The sequence below is a fragment of the Dama dama genome, chromosome 11 (genome assembly GCF_033118175.1).
Source record: "Dama dama isolate Ldn47 chromosome 11, ASM3311817v1, whole genome shotgun sequence".
NCBI classification, from domain to species: domain Eukaryota; kingdom Metazoa; phylum Chordata; class Mammalia; order Artiodactyla; family Cervidae; genus Dama; species Dama dama.
Genome location: NC_083691.1, coordinates 88,778,223 through 88,798,455, shown reverse-complemented (window position 1 = coordinate 88,798,455; position 20,233 = coordinate 88,778,223). Strand labels below are relative to the sequence as shown.

General features: G+C 44.8%; 1 protein-coding gene across 1 annotated transcript in view; it reads right to left on the bottom strand.

The window, feature by feature from the left end:
* XDH (xanthine dehydrogenase) overlaps positions 1-20,233 on the bottom strand; it is a 59,641-nt gene that overhangs the window by 17,563 nt on the left and 21,845 nt on the right. Inside the window, exons 10-24 of the mRNA XM_061156313.1 lie at positions 19,663-19,755; positions 18,918-19,069; positions 17,579-17,672; positions 16,108-16,217; positions 14,151-14,335; positions 11,806-11,980; positions 10,337-10,420; positions 8,401-8,570; positions 6,872-6,995; positions 4,998-5,117; positions 4,419-4,515; positions 3,390-3,514; positions 2,527-2,660; positions 2,068-2,155; positions 1,026-1,112 (exon numbers count right to left, since the gene is read on the bottom strand). Of these exons, the coding sequence (XP_061012296.1) occupies positions 1,026-1,112; positions 2,068-2,155; positions 2,527-2,660; positions 3,390-3,514; positions 4,419-4,515; positions 4,998-5,117; positions 6,872-6,995; positions 8,401-8,570; positions 10,337-10,420; positions 11,806-11,980; positions 14,151-14,335; positions 16,108-16,217; positions 17,579-17,672; positions 18,918-19,069; positions 19,663-19,755 (1,838 nt within the window). The remainder of the gene's footprint in view (positions 1-1,025; positions 1,113-2,067; positions 2,156-2,526; positions 2,661-3,389; positions 3,515-4,418; positions 4,516-4,997; positions 5,118-6,871; positions 6,996-8,400; positions 8,571-10,336; positions 10,421-11,805; positions 11,981-14,150; positions 14,336-16,107; positions 16,218-17,578; positions 17,673-18,917; positions 19,070-19,662; positions 19,756-20,233) is intronic.

Here is a 20,233-nt window from a genome sequence, read left to right as displayed (position 1 = left end):
ATTTTCTTGTATTTTCTCTACTGTTTTCCCCATTGTTTCCTCCTTTTTAAGAGAGTGCCTTCAGTTTCTTTCAACACTTCTGCTTTCACAGTTTTAATTCACAAGACTTCATTTTTATTCTTGGACTGCTCCATTTTTATAGCATTCTGTTCTTTCTTTAAAGTATAATGACTCGTCTCTTTGATGAGCTAAATGATAGCTTTTGTTTGTTTCATTTTGGCTTTAGTTTACTTCTCCATTTACAGTCTCTTTCCCACAGGTTGCTTTTCAGTGTTAGTCATCCTAGATGATTTTTATGTGTCTCAATTCCATTTTTTGCTTTCCCTTAGTACTTTGTCAATTGTACTTCTATTTCATTTTGTCTTTTATTGTCTGTCTCCACCATATTGTAACCTTCTTGAGGGTGGAAACAATGTCATATTCTTTATGTCACCACCCTAGGGGTTCAATAAATATTTGCTGGGTTGAATTTTAACACTTGTAAAATCTTTGGGGATAAGTTCTGTATCTTTCTCGACCTGATTTTCCTATAACATCAAGAAGCAAGTTTTATAGTTAGTAAGACTACTAGAAATGTTTTCTTTTCTGAACAGTTTCTTATCCTAGATCTGAAGTATAAAGCTTCCAAATTGAGCCAATTAGAGAAGCCCTTAGCATGTCCAAAGTGGGAATAATAGAGAACTTCTATTTTTTTGAAATTTCTTTTTTACAGGAATCTATACATATATAACTAATATAGTCATAAAGTTAAGATTTAAAAAACAAAGATAGTACCATCAAGGTAACTTTGTTAATTTTCAAAATGACAAAAATCTGAGTCATATGAGAAGATTCAAAGCAGCACTGTCCATAAAAACTAAAGCGTGGGAATAGCCCAATTGTCCATCTAGTGGTGAGTGGGAAACAAAATATGGTCCTTTCATACAATGGAATATTCTTCATCAATAAAAAGGAATGAAGGAATGGTCCATGCTATAACATGGACCTCCCAGTCACCCCAGGATGCAGGGGCAGGTCTGACATACACCGTGAGAGAGGTCCTGGCTGTTCCCGGCATTGCTGTAGTGATCCACCTCCAGAGCCACAATCTTCCCTGTCTTCATGAAGCCAACCTGGTAAAAAGGAGAGTGAGCTCAATAGTTCCCTCCCTCTGTCTGTCTCTAACCATCTCCTCCCACTTAAGCTACCTGCAAAAGACAGAAAGAATAAGACATCACACCATGAAATGAAGGAGAACTTAAAGAGATCCGCAGACTTCACAGGTAAAGAAGAAAGGAACTAACATCTCCCACTGATGGACCCTTCTCCCTGCACTTGTCCTTCTTCCTCTCTACTCCTGGCTTCTGTTCTACCAGCAGAAGTGAGGAGGTAGAAAAGAGAGCATTGGTCATGACAGGCCAGGGAGGGGAATGTTGGGAAGAGAAACCAGAGACCCGCTCATAGCTTTTGGGCAGCAGACAGCAAAAGTTACACTTTGCACAAGCATGAACATGCTTCCACATCCCCAACCTCGTGTGAACTAGCCAAACAAACCCTGACAGGCCATTTCGTGAGCGAGGAACCTGAAATCTCCAAAGACCAAGCTACTTGCTTGGAGCTCACAAGAATTTGGGAATGAGAAAAACAGTAAAACAGTTTCTTTTGGTAAGTTAAGTCATGGAATGAAGTCAGAAGAGGCCAAAGAGGAGCTCTTCAAAACCAGCTTGTGCAGACAGAGGGCTCCCAGGATTATAGCACATTAACGTTAGGCCACTTTGCGGGATGGATTTACCCCAGGTCTGTTGATAAATTGTGTTTGAGCCTGAGTGGACAAAGACAAGATTTGGACCACAGCAATTTCACAGAAGTCGTGCATAGCAACCTGGGGCATCTCCTGGGAGCTGGCCTGCATTGCCCTCCTATGTTGCTGTTGGCTGATTTGAATTTCTCTCCTTGCTATTTCTTCTTTGAACTTCTATAGGTTATCATGAGAAAAGTTAGAGTATATCCCAGGATCCCTGAATCTTCATCCCCAGTTTCCTAAGCAGATGACACTGCACACCCAGCACAACCCCTGACATCTAGAACCTTGTATCTGGCCAAGAAGGGGTGTCTGCCGCCAGTTATCAGCATGTCCTCATCACGATCCAGCATGCAGCGCACCGGGTGTCCGGTCCTGGGGGAGACACCAGAGTGTGAGAAATCTCTACAACAACCAAACCCGGTGAATCTCAGAGATAAAAACTGCAAGGAAGCCTTCTTTTTCCACCAGGACACTGTGAGGGACAAGGTAGAGGTATACAGATGTGGGTAATGGGGTGTGGGGTGTGTCCTTGCCATCAGGGTCCTCACAGCTGGATAGAGGAGATAAGATATGGACACAATGAGCCAGGTGATACTGCCTTCACCCCTATACTCAAGAGTCCTATAAACAGAGGGCTGTGCAAATTCCAAGCAAAAGCTATCTGCTTCCCAACAAAGGAAACCCAGGAAGTCTTCCCAGCAGAGGCAGCCTTGTTTTTCTCCCCAGAGCCCATTGGAACTCACTTGTAAGCAGCCAGGGCCACAGCCACAGTCACCAGGGTGCTCCGGGTCTCCTTCCCTCCAAAGCCTCCTCCCATTCTCTTCACTCGGACCAAAATCCGGTTTACTGGAACCCCCAACATTTTTGCAACGAAGGACTGTGGCCGAAAAAACAAAATACTCTCAGTGAATGCATCACCAGGACTTTCTTCATGCTTGACCCAGAGCCTACCTGACACACAGAAGCCTAATCATTGCTGTGAACTCTGAAATCCCTTGATTCAAGAGTCCCCCTCCTGCCCCAGGGCACCCCTTGGGTAGTGGTGCCAGGGTCCAGCACACATCAGTTACTGCCCACTGAGTTCACATACTTGTTTACTTGTTTTAATCAGAGGGGTGAGCAGCTGTCCACAGCATACTATCAGGGTCAAAACTCGTTCCATTTAGCCAAGAACTGGTGGGTCACCAGGGGAAGACCAGTTGCCAAAAACACTGGCAACCATTGTCATGTTACACACAATGGAGAAATGAGGACCAGCTGAGCCCCCGCAGATCATCTCGTGGTCCCCGTGGCTGTCATTAAGCTCAACTCCTTCATTTAACAGATGAGGAAACTGAGGTCAGATATGATCTGACCAACGCAATACAGCACTGGAATGACAAAAGCTAACACTTTCTAGGCTCTATCCAAGTTTTAAAACGTATCTAATCATTACAGCATCCATGCCAGGCGCGGTTTTATAGATGAGAAAGGTTGTATAACAGGTTCAGTCATACCAACTTGTTGGAGACAGGGCCTGACTTCAGACTACCACCCTCGCGTCCCCTCCTGGACCAGCCCATGTCTCCCTCTCCCCTGGCCCCTTGTTGACCTGCTGGACTCCTACCTGGGTTTTCGTGGCGTTCTGTGTGGACACGAAGAGTTCCATCTCTCCTGCCTCACCTTTCGGAACAGCGATGGTGCAGTGAGTCTCCATGTAGAAGTGCTCTTGGCCACCAATGTAGAGCTCACCTGGGGAAGCAACAACACTCCCCACAGTGAACCCAGTGCTGCAGAGGCAGTGAGTTTGCTTAAGGAGAGAATGTACTTGTCCAGGGCCCTGGGCAGTACCAACGGTCCACAGGTAGCCTTTCAGTTCCCTAACCAGGATGGGCAAGAGTCTCAAAGTCTTAGCCGTCTGGCAGCCAAACCCCAAAGAAGAAACCAAGACAACACTGAAATATGTCAGGTGTGAAGCTTTCGTCCTACTTCAGCCAGTGGAAATCAAAGATTTTTAAACTACCATTGTAAACCTTTTAAAAAAAAAATAGAAAAGGAGTTAATGAATGTGATTGAACAGCTGAAAATAAACTGCATCTTCCAGAGCTGAGGCTGTCAGGCCAATTGGAGAGCTGGCTTACTAGTTACAGCAATGCACAGAAATCAATGTAAAAAACAAACCCCAAAGGGGTCTGATCAGTAGCCTTGCCCTAGGATGCGAGCTCTAAACCTAATTGCACAGTGGGGGAGGGTGGGGGTGGGGAGAGGAGATAGCACTAGCTGTCAATGGGTGAGGACTGCCTTCATGCAGATGGGGAGGACGAGGATTCTGTGTAGCTGGAAGCCTGGCAGAGCCAAGGCTGGCCAGACATCTGTGGCCCTTATCTTCTCTAGACAGTCTTCCAAATCCAACATGCCATAATCTCTCCAGAATCACTAGGTATGTCCAGTCTAGAGACAGGAGAATGGAGACTAAGATGCTGACGTTCCTTCTTTCCCAGCCACCTGTCTAGTATTTTTTACAAACATCAGAAAGATTCTTCTGTTAAGAAATGTCAGGAAATCACTTCCTTGCTGCAGGGCTCCAGTACATCCCTTAAATTTCACTCAGAAACCAGGGCCACCCCATCCCCACCTTTGCATGGTGCAGCCATACCTGAAACCACATTATCTGCTTCTGAAAACCCCTTCTTGAGGTCTCCTTTCTCAATCTTCAGCTCAGATCCATAAAAGGAATTATTTTTTATAGCATCCTGAGGATTAAAAATAAGTTTCAATGACTTGACTTTAAAGGATGGGAGGTGAGTTTAAGGGGCTGGGGAAAAGAAGCTCTTGAATGATTACTTCTTTCTCCTCATGTAAATCACACAGGCATCTCTATGAGTATTTTACGCAGACTAAAAGTAAGCTCAGTTGTAGTCCAGGGTGTCCTGTGTCTCTGTTTCCTCAGATATAGACACACAACCCTGGTTCTTGGGGAAAAGCAAAGGACCTCTCAAGAAATCAGTTGAAACTGAAATTGGAAAGGAAGAACTCAGTTTGGCCATTAGTGGACTGAGTCTAGGATCATGATGGGGAGGATTAGCAGGATCATATAATCACAGGACTGGAGGAGATTTAAAAGCCTATCTGGGAAAATCCCACCTGCACCTCACATCTCCTCTAGAGGATCTTAATAAAGGTGCCTCCAGGAACAGGAAGCGTTCCCCTCTCCAGCCAGCCCACCCCCAGTTACCTCAATCGTGATAATGGCAGGAAGATCCTCATAGGTGACTTTCACCCCATGAGCAGCTCTCTGTGCGTGTTCTGGGGTGTCAGCGACCACAGCACCAATGATGTGCCCAACGCAAGTCACCTAGGAGCAGAGTCAGACCATTAAAGAACATGACACATTCCTCATGAAGCAAATTATTTTGGATTGTTCAAAACAGCAAAGGAAGTCCCACCCCCATAGGTTTCTAAGGTACATTTAAGGAATGTCCTGGGACCGTTTCATGTTCTTAGCCTACTACTGGGGGCTATGTGCTTCATCCTAAGTGTTTAGAATCAGCAGAATTGGAATAGGACTTGGAGAGAACTAGTCTCAGGATGGCAAACTTGATTCATCTCCAGGGCCAATTCTGAGGGCAATCTGTTGAGAAGCTGCTCAGGATGAAGCATGGTGGTTGATTAGTGATGGTTGCCATGAGCAGCAGAAAGGAAAGCATGGCATCATGAAGTATATCTATCCACTCAGATCCACATAGCACCCTTGTTCTTCATATGAAGAGATGGAAACCAAGGCAGCAAGATCTAAATTGGCTCGTTACTGGACCAAAGCTAAGTCTTAATCTCTGACTTGGAGTATTATTTTCTTTCTACCACTCTACTCTTTTTTATCTTCTCTTTTTCAGATTTATACCAAAAGTTTCTCAAAGGGCAGCAATCATTTTCCCTAGTTCATCTAGATGCCCCAAAGCGGTAGTTCTCAAATACTGGTTCTTAGTTACGATAGTCTATAAGCCAGTTTTTTGGGTTGTTAGATTTACAAACTAAGTAATAATTATTGTTTTCTTTTCATTGGATGACCTCAGTTTCTATTTTAAAAACTTTATGTATCTCCTTCAGGGATGTTTTCCAACATCATTCCAAAAATTAACAGCAACAAAAAATTGTCCAGCTCATCACTTTGGAATATAATATTTCTTGACAATAAGGACCAATATTTAACATGTCTGTCTCTCATAATTACCTCTTTAGGACTCAATTAAGCTCTTGACTTAGCTAGTTAGCATAGAGGATGTCGAACCTGGATGACTCTCACTAACCATAATTATGGTCTTAGAGACTCTTGAAGTTTGTAAAGCAATTTATCTTCTACCAAAAGCTCTCCTTTAGTTCTAATGACTCAGGGCTGTAGTTTTGAGTTCTCTCCTTCATGTTTACCTCAGTAATAAGTTGAATTTGTCCTTAAGCAACACCTACTCACCGTCAACTTGCAATATTTGATCTGTACTGGAATAACAAAATGACTATCTGAGAACTATCTTATAAGTATACAGGTTTTTGTAGCACCTGCCTTGAATGCTTATTTTTTTTTTTTTTTGCAGAACTCCAGATATACTTGAAATCAATAGTTAAACTCTCATGTAAGTGAATTATCAGTTCACATAGTAGTGGTAGTATAATTGTAATTTTTATTCTGTTTACTTTCTGCTTAATGCTTAATTGTATACATTAATGTGTACAATACATTCTGCTTAATGTATTTTTATTTCCTTTTAATAAAGGAGCTTAATATTGTACCCTAAGAACCTGATTTTTAGTTAAAATACAGTCACCAGCCTTTTTTTTAATGCCACTCTGGCATGGAGTCATCTTACCATGTCTGATACTAAAAGCAGCAGCCATCAATTAAATAAGTAAGTACACCTTAAGTTAAAAGTGCTACCAGGCATATCTCTCCCTTTACTGATTGTCCCAAATACTGCCCAATTGGATGATGGCCAAATATGTGCAAATGCATAAATCTTTTCAAGATTAGGGGTCTGAATAAATGAACACAAATTAAAGCTTAAATACTCATTCCACTGACTTCATATTTTTTTTTTTTAAAAATCCAAGATATACCTTATCCTTCGCAAAGACTGTCTCATCATTAAAAAGTCCAGTTTCATTACTCCCAGGAATATCATCAGCAGAGAGAAAGCAAACAAACCCTGGCACTTTTTGAGCTTCTGACACATCAATGGACCTGCAAGAAGGAGGAGCGTGAGGAGTCAGGAAGGAAAACTGAAGCAGAAGACCTGTCACCTGAGAAAATGCCGAACTAGGTTATACCTCAACCTGCGGATCAGTCATTTTTTCCCCAAAGATTGTATGGTAGAGAAAATCTCTGAAATACCTTCAGCTGTATTTTGATACCTTGTAAATCTTGCTCCTTGTAGTTCCCCATCCAATACCACCCACCCCTTTGCAGGAAGAACAGATACTATCATCTAGAAGAGAGAGCTATATCCTCGAAGGGTCCACTGATAGAATTCAAGGATCCATGAACTTAAATGGGAAAACATTTTCCTCTTAAAAAAATATGACCCATTAACCAATCAGATAACCTTATCTTCTTTTTGACTGGCCTTCCTTCACCTTAATTCTTCCCCTTTCTCCCTCCTATCCTATCCTATTTGGCAAATGCTGCTTAAATACTTACCATGTGGAGGCCATGAGCTGGGCGCTAGGGGGAGTATAAGATGAATAGGACAAGTCTGTCCCCATGGGCCTTGTACAGACGCTATTCTGGTCTCAAAGTACAAGGGAACCAAGCAGCATTTTACTCTGGAGAGCTCCAACCAACACCCACATCATAGTTAATATAACCATCCAGAATCAGCATGTTAGGGCTCTGGCTATACCACTCAGTTTCCTTACCTGGGACATGGGGGCAAGAATAGGCCCTGCCTATAGGGCTGTGGAGAGGAATAGATAAAGCATCATGTATAAAATGCTTAAACCAGGCTGCAGCAAACATTAAGTGTGATATGAGTATCTATTCTTTATTATCATCATCATCTTAGAGGTGGCAATTCTTGCCATTTGGGCTTTCAAAGTTTAATAAACAAGTACAAGTGACTGTTCTCTACTGGGTCCTTTGTGGACACTATCATTTTAAATACGCTATTATACATGGGGAAAATGAGAGCTTGTCAAGAGCTTGGCTTGACAAGGCCAATGTCAATTTGCTAGGCACTGGAACAGGAAGTCAATGCCAGTCATGCTAAGGCCTCCTTCTTCCCTTTAGTGCTGACTCAAGTTTTCCTGAAGATTTGTACGGAAGTTTAGCCCATTTCCACAGTGTAGATCTAAGTAAGGTCTTTCAGCAGTTCCTCATCACTTTTTGGGCCAAGTGTAACATCCCTGGTCAGCACCCCTAAGGCTTTCCTGATCTGGGCCCTGAGTATGTCTTCATTATCATCACCCCACCCTCCCAGGAACCACTGAACCCCTCTTGTATCCTGCTCCTCTCCTGTCTGGGTTTAACACAAGTTGCTGTGCTCCTCTCTGGACGAGGAGGCCCTAAAGAAGGCTCATTGTTGTGGCATCTCCAGTGCCTGGAGGGTGCTCCCAGCACCCTCCTCCCCAAGTGTTTTCACTGCACGCACTTGATCTTGGCGTGGGCCCGGGTGCTGGTGACCAGCCGGAGGAACAGCTCATTCTCGTAGCAAGGGATGTCGTCACAGTATACGGCTTCCCCAGAGGCTTGCATGGCCGCGGCCAGGTGGGGCAGGGGCCGGCCCACTGTGTCCTCCTTGGACTGACCCTTGGGCACCTCCTGGAACAACATGGTCACTGGTTTCAGAGGACACTGTTCCTCTATAGACCCTGGGGAACCGTGGAGAGCTTCAGGCCAAAGCAAATGTGAGGAATGAGAATGGAGGAGGCAGGAGGGCACAGGGGCAAGGAAACAGGAGGCAGGTTAGAAGTCACTTGAAGAGTAGTACAGTCATCCTCAGTATCTGTGGGGGACTGGGTCCAGGACACCCCCTGGAGAACAAATCTACAGGTGCTCAAGTCCCTCTATAAAGTGGTGCAGTACAGTCGGCCCTCTGTACCCATGGATTCCACATACACAGATGAGGGTTAACTGTATACAGGAACAAACAAAACGAGGAGCCTAAAGGTCCGTTTGTTGGAGACTGGGTAAATAAACTATGCTATGTTCACAGGTTGGAATAATATACAGTTGCTAAGAGATATTTTTGAATAATTTTAATTAGAAGGAAATGCTCATGGTAAGTGTAAAATCAGGACACATACTATTGTATGTGTACATGTAATGATTCAAATTCTGTGGGAAAAACACTGTAAAATGCAAATATGTCCATATATGCATAGGGGAAAAATGGAGAGCAGTACACAAACATATGGGCTTCCCTGAGAGTTCAGGTGAGAAAGAATCTGCCCGCAATGTAGGAGACTCGTGTTCCATCCCTGGGTCAGGAAGATGCTCTACAGAAGGAAATGGCAACCCACTCCAGTATTCTTGCCCAGAGAATCCCATGGACACAGGAGCCTGGTGGGCTACAGTCCACGGGGTCGCAAAGCGTTGGACACGACTGAGCAACTGACTCTCTCACTGTCTCACACAAACATAATAATAATTTTCTCTTGGAGGTAAGGTTTGGTGTGATTTCTATTTTCTTCTTTATGCTTTTCTATATTTTTCAAAATGTTCTAAAATGTATTCAGTTTAAAATAAAATTCTGTTTTATGTGTTTTTCCAAAATAACAATAATGATGGCTAGTATTTATTTAGAGCTTACCATATACTGGAATTATCTAAGTTATTTACTTTTATTAACAAATTGAATCCTCAAAACTGTGCTGTGAAACAGGGACCTACCTTACCCACATCTGCAGCTGGGTATAATTATCTTGCCCAAGAGGCACAGAGAGAAAGTCACTTGTCCAAGTGTACACAGTTATGTGATGGCAGAGTTTGGATTCAAGTCCTGGCCGTCAGGCCCAGAGTTCACGTTTTGGATTGTTACACTTGAGAGCAGAGGTCTACAAATTGTGGACAATGGCCAAATCTGGCCCACTCTCTGCTTTTATAAATAAAGTTTTAGTGGTACACAGTCATGCACATTGATTTATGTATTGCCTCTGGCACCTTTTGTGCTACAGTGACGAAGCTGAGGAATTGTAGCAGAAACTACGTGGCCCACAAAATCCGAAAAGTTGATCCTTTACCTAGTGCCTCTCAAAAAATTACTGTTAATAAAAAAAAAATTTTTTTTTAATTTTGTTTACTTGAGCATGCCTGGCTTCGCACATTAGCCCATAGAGGAACGAGAAAAAAACAAAATGGAAAAAAAAGTTTAAGGAGCAGGTGAAGGTGAGAGTAAGCCCAAGAGAGAAATGAGGTAAGCTTCATTCACATTTACATAAGTCCTGTTTCCTTCACTAGACATTTATGCACAATGGTAAGGAGCTTTAAGCAGTGGCATACAGTGTGAATCAGTCACTCGCCAATGGTCAGCATCATCTGAGGTGGGCTGCAAGGCCTGATATTAGCCACATAAGGTTTGTACTCACTTGGAAGAGCTGGATGTTGGCTGGAGGGTCTTTCTGAAAGAGTAAAGTGGCGCTGGTGTAGGTGGGGTCCAGTTTACCACACTTCTGTGAAGACAAGGTGACAGGTGATCATGACTATTTCTATCACTGGTCCCAACCTTGGCTGTCCCCAAGTGGTAAAAGTAACAACTTTCTCATCTCCTCATCTGCACTCCTTCTGATGCTGGCTGGATCTACCTCAACATTTTATCATGGGCTCTGTCAGCTTCTCTTCTCCCATCCCTGCACCCTACTTCCTCTGACCCAACCAAGGCTTCCCTCCTTCCTGCACTGATGTGTGCTTCTCTGTTGGGAACATCCTTCTCCCCCAGCCTTCCTGGAAAAGTCATTATTTTCCTTCTCAATTTTGTGGGAAATATTTAATGTAGGGGAATTATTCATAATAGTAATATAATCTCAACAAAATTAAGTGGCATGTGAAGCTCTGTATGCCGCGTGATGCCAAATCTGTTTAGAAAATAATATATCCAGATCAAAAGACAGCAAGATGATAGGTTTATAAACCTATAGGTTTATAGACAGATGGAAGGGAGACAGAAAGAGAGAGATAGGGCAGACAAAAAGGATTACACACAGATTGGACAGATAAACATGGGGAAAAGATCAGAGGAATAAGCAAAAATACTAGCAGTGGTTTTATCTAAGATCTGAGAGTAATTTTAATTTTTTCTTTATACATTTTTGTATTTCTAAAGTTTTCCACAAGTTTTTTACTTCCATAATCAGAAAAATTATTGTGAATGTTTATAAACTAGGTATCTCACTCTGCTGTCCCCACAGATGTGAAGCCTTTTCTCCTTTGTGCTCCCCGCTCCCAACTCCATCTCCTCAGTAGTCACACCAGGCTGTCCTTTATTGATCCTATTTTCTCCCGCACTAGGCCGCCCACCATGTGCAGTACAATCTTATGACATAAAAAGTATAAAATAAATGCTTGCTGGCAAACCCACCTCAGGAGCTGGGCTCCACTTCAACTAGCACCCTCTCCTGAATGCACAACCCCACCTCACATCTTATCACACTAGATTCCCATAATCACATAATCAGAATCACATAATCACAGTTGTATCAGCTACACGGCAGAAGGATCATCAGGTCTACCCACCCCCAGATTTTACAGCTAATGCTTAGAAAGAGTGGTGACCTATTCAAGTTCACATCCGAGGTAATGTCACAGCCAGGACAAGAACCCACATCCCTGACTCCCAGCCCAGTGCTCTGTCTCTCAACCCCCAAGTTGGCGCCCATCTCCGTGTGACTCTCTAGGCTGTGTCCCTGGTCCCTACTCCTCTGTCCTTAGACATCCAGAGGAGAGGAGCATTTACCACCTGGTCCACAGTCCTCTCCTGCCTCAGCCAGCTTCCCAGATCCCGAAACACAAGTGCTACAGGAGCTCACACGTGCTCGGCCTTGCCAGGCCCCACACTCACATCTTCCGAGTCCTCTTTGCCCAGTTTCTTCAGTACCGTCAGGTAGAACTTGAAGAAGAAGCTGAGGGTCAGGGTGCGTCGGAACTCAATCATGCCTCCAGGGGCATCTGGGGATAAGGCCAGTTCTTCCGCCAGACCTGCACACACGTCCTGTAGCAGCTTCTCATTCCAGAACCTGCCAGAGAGCAGGTCATGGGAGAGTGTTCCCAACCAGCTCCCAGAATCACTTGTGTGAGTGGAGTCATGAACCTCAGCTCAAAAATGTGACTCAGATACTTATAGTTATGTGGCTTCACCTAGTGCTTCAGATAGTAAAGAATCTGTCTGCAATGCAGAGACCTAGATCTGATCCCTAGGTCAGGAAGATACCCTGGAGTAGGAAATGGCAACCCACTCCAATATTCTTGCCTGGAAAATTTCATGGACAGAGGAGCCTGGTGGGCTATAGTCCATGGGGTCACAAAGAGTCAGACACAAGTGAGCAACTTTCACTTTCACTTCACACAAGTTACTTAACCTCCTTAAGGCTCAATTTCCTCTTCTTTAAGAATAAATGCAATTTTTATCCAACCTAGGCTGGTGATCTGTTTCACCCTTGATAGTATACTTGTTTCAATGTTGTTCTCTCTGAACATCCCACCCTCGCCTTCTCCCACTGAGTCTAAAAGTCTGTTCTGTACATCTGTGTCTCTTTTTCTGTTTTGCATATAGGGTTATCATTACCATCTTTTTAAATTCCATATATATGCATTAGTATACTGTATTGGTGTTTATCTTTCTGGCTTACTTCACTCTGTATAATGGGCTCCAGTTTCATCCATCTCATTAGAACTGATTCAAATGTATTCTTTTTAATGGCTGAGTAATATTCCATAGTGTATATGTACCACAGCTTTCCTATCCATTCATCTGCTGATGGGCATCTAGGTTGCTTCCATGTCCTGGCAATTATAAACAGTGCTGCGATGAACATTGGGGTACATGTGTCTCTTTCAGACCCAGAGGGATGGGATGGAGAGGGAGGCGGGAGGGGGGATTGGGATGGGGAACATATGTAAATCTGTGGCTGACTCATGTCAATGTATGGCAAAAACCACTACAATATTGTAAATTAATTAGCCTCCAATGAATAAAAATAAATGGAAAAAAAAAGAATAAATGCAATTTTTAGAAGACCACGCCAAATAATAATAGTTAAATCTATTGAGTTCCTACAACACACTGAGCAATGTCCTAAGTGCTTCATATGAAACATTACTTTTAATGTAAATTAAAAGGTACAGTAGGGAAAATTTTTATACTCACTTTACCGTGAGAAAACTGAGATATGGGAGAATTAAGTAACTTGATTTATATTAACCATCCGTTAAGTGTTCAAGCCAGGAATTGGAACCAAGGAGCCTAACTCCAAAGTTAAGCTTTATCTAGCCATATGGTTATTGTAAGGATTACATAGAACAGTACCAGCAAAGTGCTTGGTACAGTTGCTGCCATATGGTAGACTTAGTAATAGTAGTTGCCATACTAATAGTGTAGCAGCAGTAACAGTAGTAGTAGCAACAGCAATAGTAGTAGCAGCAATACTAGTAATAGTAATGCTAGCAGTGACAGAAGCATGAATAGTAGGAGTGGAAGCAATAGTAATAGCAGTAGAAGCAGAAGTAATAATAGAAATAAGAGAAGCACCAGTAGTAATAACAACAGTACAAGCAATACTACTAGTAGGAGAAGTAACAGCAACAGCAGTAGTGATACTTCTGTTAGCAGTAATAGTGGCAGCAGTGCTAGTTGCAATAGTAATAGTTATTGTAGCAGGAAAGTAGTAGTAATGGCATTAATAATAGCTTCCGTAACAGAAACATCAGTAGCAGTAACACTAGCAGTAGCAACGATAATATTACTAGCAGTAGAAGAGACAGCATAGCAGGAGCAACTGTAATAGCAGCAGTAGCCACAGTAGTAGTATTAGTCATAGCAGTGATGGCAGTAGGAACAGCAGTGATGATAATAGTAGAACAATAGTAACAGTAGTAGAGGAATGAGATGAGTAGCACTAGCAGTAGTAACTGGAGTAGTAAAAGCAGCAGCAGCAGTAGTAATAGTAGTTGTAGCTGTAGAAATAAGTAGTAATAGTACCAACAGTAGCAGCAGCAGTAGTAATGCTAATAGTGGTTCAGCAGCAGCAACACTACTAATAGTACTGCCACTAGTGGCAGCTGTAATCATGGTAGTAGTAGCAGCTCTTGTAGTAGCAGTGGTGTTAGCAGTCGTTGCAGCAATGGTAGCACTACTGGTAATCATAGTAGCAGCAGCAGCAGTAACTTTATTCCACTCTCAGCTCTTACTTTGACAGCTGCCTCCGCGTGGTCTTGAGGGCTGAGATGGTTCTGTCCGCCATTCCGCCATAGCAGAGGGCTAGCTCCTTTACCTGCGTGCTTCCTGGCTGGAACAGGACTCTCATGCCACAGGTCACCTTGGCTATGTCATCTTCTCTCCGGGAGGCCTGCTTGAATGCTGAGAAAAACTCACCCTAAAAATAACAGAAAAATACTTCTTTCTCACCTTGCTTTGCAAAGACTGCAAACAATGGGTCTGAAGCAGGGAGGGTGGGGTGAAGTCAGAAGACCATCACAGAGCAGCCAGGAGCTGGTGGTAGGGGTCAAAGATGAAGACATAACTACCGCCTTTTCAGGAGGATTTCCAGGTAACATCCCCAGAAACTGGGAAAGCATCAGGATTTCTGCCCATCAGTCAGGAAAACAGGAAGTCCAGGGACATAGCCAGGGGCTGTGCCAAAGCCTCTATCAACACGACTGCCTCTCAAGCAGATACAATGAGATGCCAAACGGTGTTGAAACCCAGTGTCAGCTTGGGCCTCCATAGATGCTCTCCCTGACCTGTCTCTCCTACCAGTCTACTGGCTTCAGTTAGAATTCTCTTTTCCTGAAAGGAAGACTCACACTATGAAACAGTAGCTTTCTTTGTGCTTTGAGCATACACTTCCCCTGGGTCCAAGCCAGGCTCTGTCTTTGGAGATGGGAAGAGAGCATGAGTCAGTTTCCAGGTAAAGATCCACCTGTGTCAGGTTCTGTGCAGGGTTTGAACTGTCCCTGGCACCAAGTTCTGATGAACATTAGTGGTGGGAGGTTTAAGGGAAAGTGTATTGAAGAAACACAATTGTTGAGGTTCAAAATGACCCCAGGCTTTTGTTGAAGAAGCCAAGGAGAGCCCTCCTGATGAGATTTCTGACATCTAATATAACACTGGGGCTATGAGCCCAGAGCTTGAACTTGGTTCTGGAACAGAGGTTCCAACCACTTCCAGGACTGTGCCGGCCCACAGCAACATTTTCCCCAGGGTGCATGCAGGGTCAGGGTCAGGCCATCAGCTGTTCTTTCTTAAGAAAGACTTCCAAATTCTGGGTATGAAAATCTTTCATTTATGAAATGTTTTTTGTTTATGTCTCTACCTGGGAGAATACAAACCAGACTGTTTCCTCCTTTCCCCATCTCATAAGTTTTTTTTGTTTTTTTTTTTTAAATCTATTGATCTGTGACATACAAAAATTCTGGGAATCACTGTTCAAAATAGCCTATAAAGACAAGCTGGAAAATCATTAAGAAACCACTGCAGGGATATAACTGCTTTAATTTAATCAGCATTCTCATTAAGGAGGTCAAAATCTGCAAGGGCAAACATGCCTTGTAACACTTGCTAGAGCACCAGCTCTGTAAACCCTTAATACTCTCCTTTACTGCTGGTGCCCCGCCTCTCGCAGATCACTCTTCTAAAGGCCCATGGAATGTGTAGGACAAAACCATGCCAGGTCAGGATACCACAGGCCCCAAGGAACACGAGCAAGGCCGCCAGAGGAGCCCAGACCTGCCCCACCAGGCCAGAAAACCCTCCCACTAGCACCAGCTAGTGATCCCCACCAGCTCCCAGACACATGCCAGGAACCTTAAGAATTCTTTCTTTCTGGTCCTCGCAATAATCTTCACAGTCAGTAAACATGGGCCCACTTTACAGATGAGGATTTGGGGCTCAGAAAGATGAATGACTTGTTCAGAACCACACATCTACCTGTCTGGTTTCCTTGCCTATGCCCTGTGCCCAATACCCTGAAACTCCTCATTGTCCAGAAAGGAATATGGTTTGTCAATAAAGGCCAGGCTCAGAGATGAGAACATCAGTGTTAAAGTGGAGAGATGCAAAGTGTGGTCCCCGAGGCAGACTCTGGTCTCTTCATCTGGAGCCTGGCCGGAGCAGGGGTGATTTGGGTTGTTTCTGACAGCATCTCACCTCCCTGCTGTAGGGGATCTCAATGGAGAGCAGTATCTCCTCTGGACCCAGCAGGGTCTTTCTGTAGCTGGGGAAGAAGGTGTGATCCATTGGAACCGTTCTTCTGGTGCCTGTACAGAGGCAAGACAGACAGGGACCAATGTGAGAAAGCATAGGACAGATCACCAGGGGAATTCTCCTTCCTGGCCCCTGATGCCCACAGTCAGAGGGAGTGGCTGGCACGACAGGGACCCAGGTGCTCCATCTGAAACCCCTAAGCATTGGTGTGCTGGTGACTGTTTAACAATCAGTTCTTTAAGAAAAAGCCCTGACTCCTAGCATTCATAATCTTCTGTGGTATAAATACTTCTACAACGGCCAATGTCAAGCTACCAGAGCAGCATAGCTCAGTGTGAAGTTGAGAAGAGGGTAGTGAGGAGTTGACACAGCAGGCCTGCCATCCTGGGAGAGGTCTGCTTACAAGGCTGGCCACTGGCTGTCCTCTGGGACCTTAGGTTTCAGGAGAGTTCCCACCATTCCCTCATAAGACCAGCTCACAATGCCTAAAATGTTTGTACAAATCATATGGTTTATGCTCAACACCTGACTTTCCTTCTGGGAGTCTGGACTTCTGGTACGTGCCAGGCAGGGCTACATGACCAGCCCCACTAAAAGCCCTGGGTGCTGGGTCTCTAACGAGCGTCTCCAGTAAACAATCCTTCACGTGTGTGGTCATGGCTCAACTTATTCCCGGGGAGAATGAGTGTGTCCTGTGTGGCTCCCCTGGGAGGAGGCCCTGGAAGCTAGTGCCTGGCTTCCTCCGCCCCATGCCTCTTTTCCCTTTGCTGATTTTGCTCTCTATTCACCTGCTGTAATAAGTCATAGCCGTGAGCAGACTCAACACTGAGTCCTGTGAGTCTTCCTTGTCCTCCTGAAAGTCGTTAAACCTAGAGGTGGTCTTGGGGCGACCCTTGAGCAAGGAAAGTGGCACAGGAGTGAACTATTACATAGCATTTTCAGTCTACAAATGGAATAAATGGAAATAACCTCAAAGATATAGACAGCTGTAAAATGAAGGGAAATAATGAGGAAATGGTGAATTTTGAGTATTTATTACCTTTGTTTTTAATATAGTGTATTTTATTGTGAGGGTATATAGTTTAATGTTTAATAATGGCCATGTTTAACAAATGCTCAGACTCCCTGAAAACCCAGCCATCAGCTATGCTGAGTGGCATACTCTGGCCCCAGCACACACCACTGAGTATGCCATCTGGGTGATAGGTCCTATTGTGAATTCTTAATAAAGTGATGGTCCAGCCCTCCTGACCCCCAGCCTGGGTGCAGCTCCTTTTGTAGTTTCCAAGGATCCAGGCTTTAGGAAAGCTGCGTTATTGAACTTTGGGTTCTGTTTCTGCAGAAAGTGACTTCTCCTGTGAGACTCCACTCCAGCCCTGGCCCTGTTTCCTGACCTCTGCATGAGGCAGCTCACCTCTGGACACGATGGTCAGCTTGGTCCCGCTGGCCATGAACACAGGGTTGAGGTCGGAGATGGGGCTGGCTGTGATGATGTTCCCTCCAATGGACTAGGACAAGCAGGGAGAATGTGTAAGAGCCCACCTCAGCAAAGTCCAGCTCACACACCTGGCTCCCGAATGTGGAAGGTGGGGGACATCTGCTGAAGGGACAGCTCTGAGGTCCTCCACCCACTGTAGGCACCAGACCAGCACAGTAAGAACCCGGGCTTTCGGGCAACATGCAAAACTTGAGATTCCAACGCCTGGGGTTGGGTCCCAGCTCTGAAGTTTACCTACATGTAACCCAGGATCAGCTCCTTTAAATTTGTTTGTTTGATTGATTTCACCCAACCTTTTTCTGAAAGGTCTGAGATGGTTTATCACTGAGGCTGTAGAGAGTTCGTGAAAGAGAAATAAAAGACAAAGATCAAGGAAAAAGAATGGGAAGTCTTACGGATGAACAATGTGTTCTAACTGAGCTTCCTTGGCAAAGAATATAAGGACAATCAGACACAGAGTTCCCATTATTAGAAAAGGGGAAGAAAACCAGTTGCTCCAGGAAAAAAAAAAATCCTTCCCACAAGTAGATTTCATCTGAATTGGGGAACTTAGTAGAGTTTTCTGGGTTTGCGTCTCCTTATCTATAATTGGAAGAGGTGCTTGAGGTAGAGCAAGGGGAATGGGAGTAGGTTGTTTTGCTTTGCTTTTTGTTCTAATTTAAAACAACAGCTACAACAGTAGAATGGAAGGGTCAGCTTTCCTCCTAACCCCATCAAGAGTTGTGAGACTCAAATGGCGCCGAGTGTGAGAATGCCGTCTGCAAACCCTGGGTTTGGGGGCTCGTCTGAAGGCTGCTTGCAGTCAGCAAGTGGGCCTCTCTCTCCTCTCAAGGGGCTCGACCTCTGGTTCTCCCCCTGACTCTGAAAGGCAGTCCGCCTTCCTATTTTGGCTTCGCCCTAACTTATCTCTCATCCACCTGCTGGCAGCCTCGGCTAAGTTCAGAAAGAGATGGGCAGGCGGCTCTATCTCTCCAACCTCAGGGGTAAAGATGGGGTCACAGCAGGAGCACCCCGCAGGGTGGCCCTCGGGTCACATCAGAAGCACCTGTGGGGCTTGTTAAAGCCTGACCCCGGCACTCCAACCCAGATCTGCTGTAGGTTGTCTGAGAGCGGGGTCCAGGAATCTGCATTTTCAACAAGCCCCCAGGAATTCCAAACGCAAGTTTGAGGCCTATTCGGGCTGTAATAGAACCCAGACTGGCCCCCTCACCTTGTGAGGAAAGTGCCCATCCTGGGCGCCTAAATAGGGACTCACCGCCACAGACTTGACCTGCTTCCCGGCGAACCAGCGCAGCTGCTCCAGGACTCCTCGGAACACCTCCGTTTTCTGGGTGGGCAGCTTGGCAACTGCCTTGAGCAGGGTCTTTTCCACAGAGCTCAAGGGACAAGCGGCTCCAAAGGAGATCCCTGAGAACACATGCCCGGAATGACAGCCATCCACCTCACAGCTCAAGAAGCACTTCTATACACAGCTCCTAGGAAGCTCCACAGCAACTGAGTAAGGATGAACCAGGGTGCACGTCCTTATATGAATGCAGAAATGAAGGCCCAGAGAGGTCTGGTGACCTGCCCAATGCCACACAGTTAATAAAAGAGCCAGGACTCAACCCCAGGCCTAAAACCAGAGTGCTTTTTTCTCTAAACCAGTGACTCTCACCTCAATAAAATCAGATCTCTGAGGCTGAACTCTTGGCATTCCTTTTTTCAAAAGCACCCAACCCCACCTCCCAACCTACCCCCTATTCCCGTGAGTGAGTCTGTGTGCAGCCAGGATTGAGAACGATTACTGAAAATACCAAGCCCCAAGCCCATTGGCACCTGACCACTGACGCTCAGCGGAGGAGAGCAGTAAGGGTTTCTGCTTCCCCGGTGCAGGGTGGCTCTTGAAAAAGCAGGCACAGCAGGAGCCAAAGGGAGGCTTTCCTGATCGCCACCATCCTCTGGACAACCCGCCTCCAGGATCCCAGCCCCACTGTGAGCTCAGGCAGGCCCCGCCTTACCCTCAGGTCCGTGCTCCACTGAATTCAGCTCAGGGATCCAGGCTGGGCAGATGATCACAGGAAACAGCTGATTCTTGAACTTCATCTCAATGCCTCGAAAGAAACAAAAAGCCCCAAGTTGCAGGGCTCCCACCTCTGCAGACAGCACGGATTTCACATGCTCTGTGGGTGTCTTGGGACTTGGAGGTGCAATGGACAAGACATGGGATAAAGGGCAGTTTCCACATGATCAGCCAGGAAGCTATGTCTTTCTCTCTCTCATCGGAATTCAAATAAGACGAACTTGACTTCATGTGTGTGTGTGTGTGCATGTGTGTTTATTCACAATATTAGAAAAAGGGCATGAAAATAAGTCAGAAACCCTTCTAAACACTTTACATATTTTAACTCATTTAATCCTCACAATAACCCTATGAAATACTGTGATTTTCTCTGCTCATAGATAAGAAGGTTTTTCTTGGTGGCTCAACAGTAAAGAATCTGCGTGCAATTCAGGAGACATGGGTTTGATCCCTGGGTCGGGAAGATCCCCTGGAGAAGGAAATGTCCACCCACCCTAGTATTCTTGTCT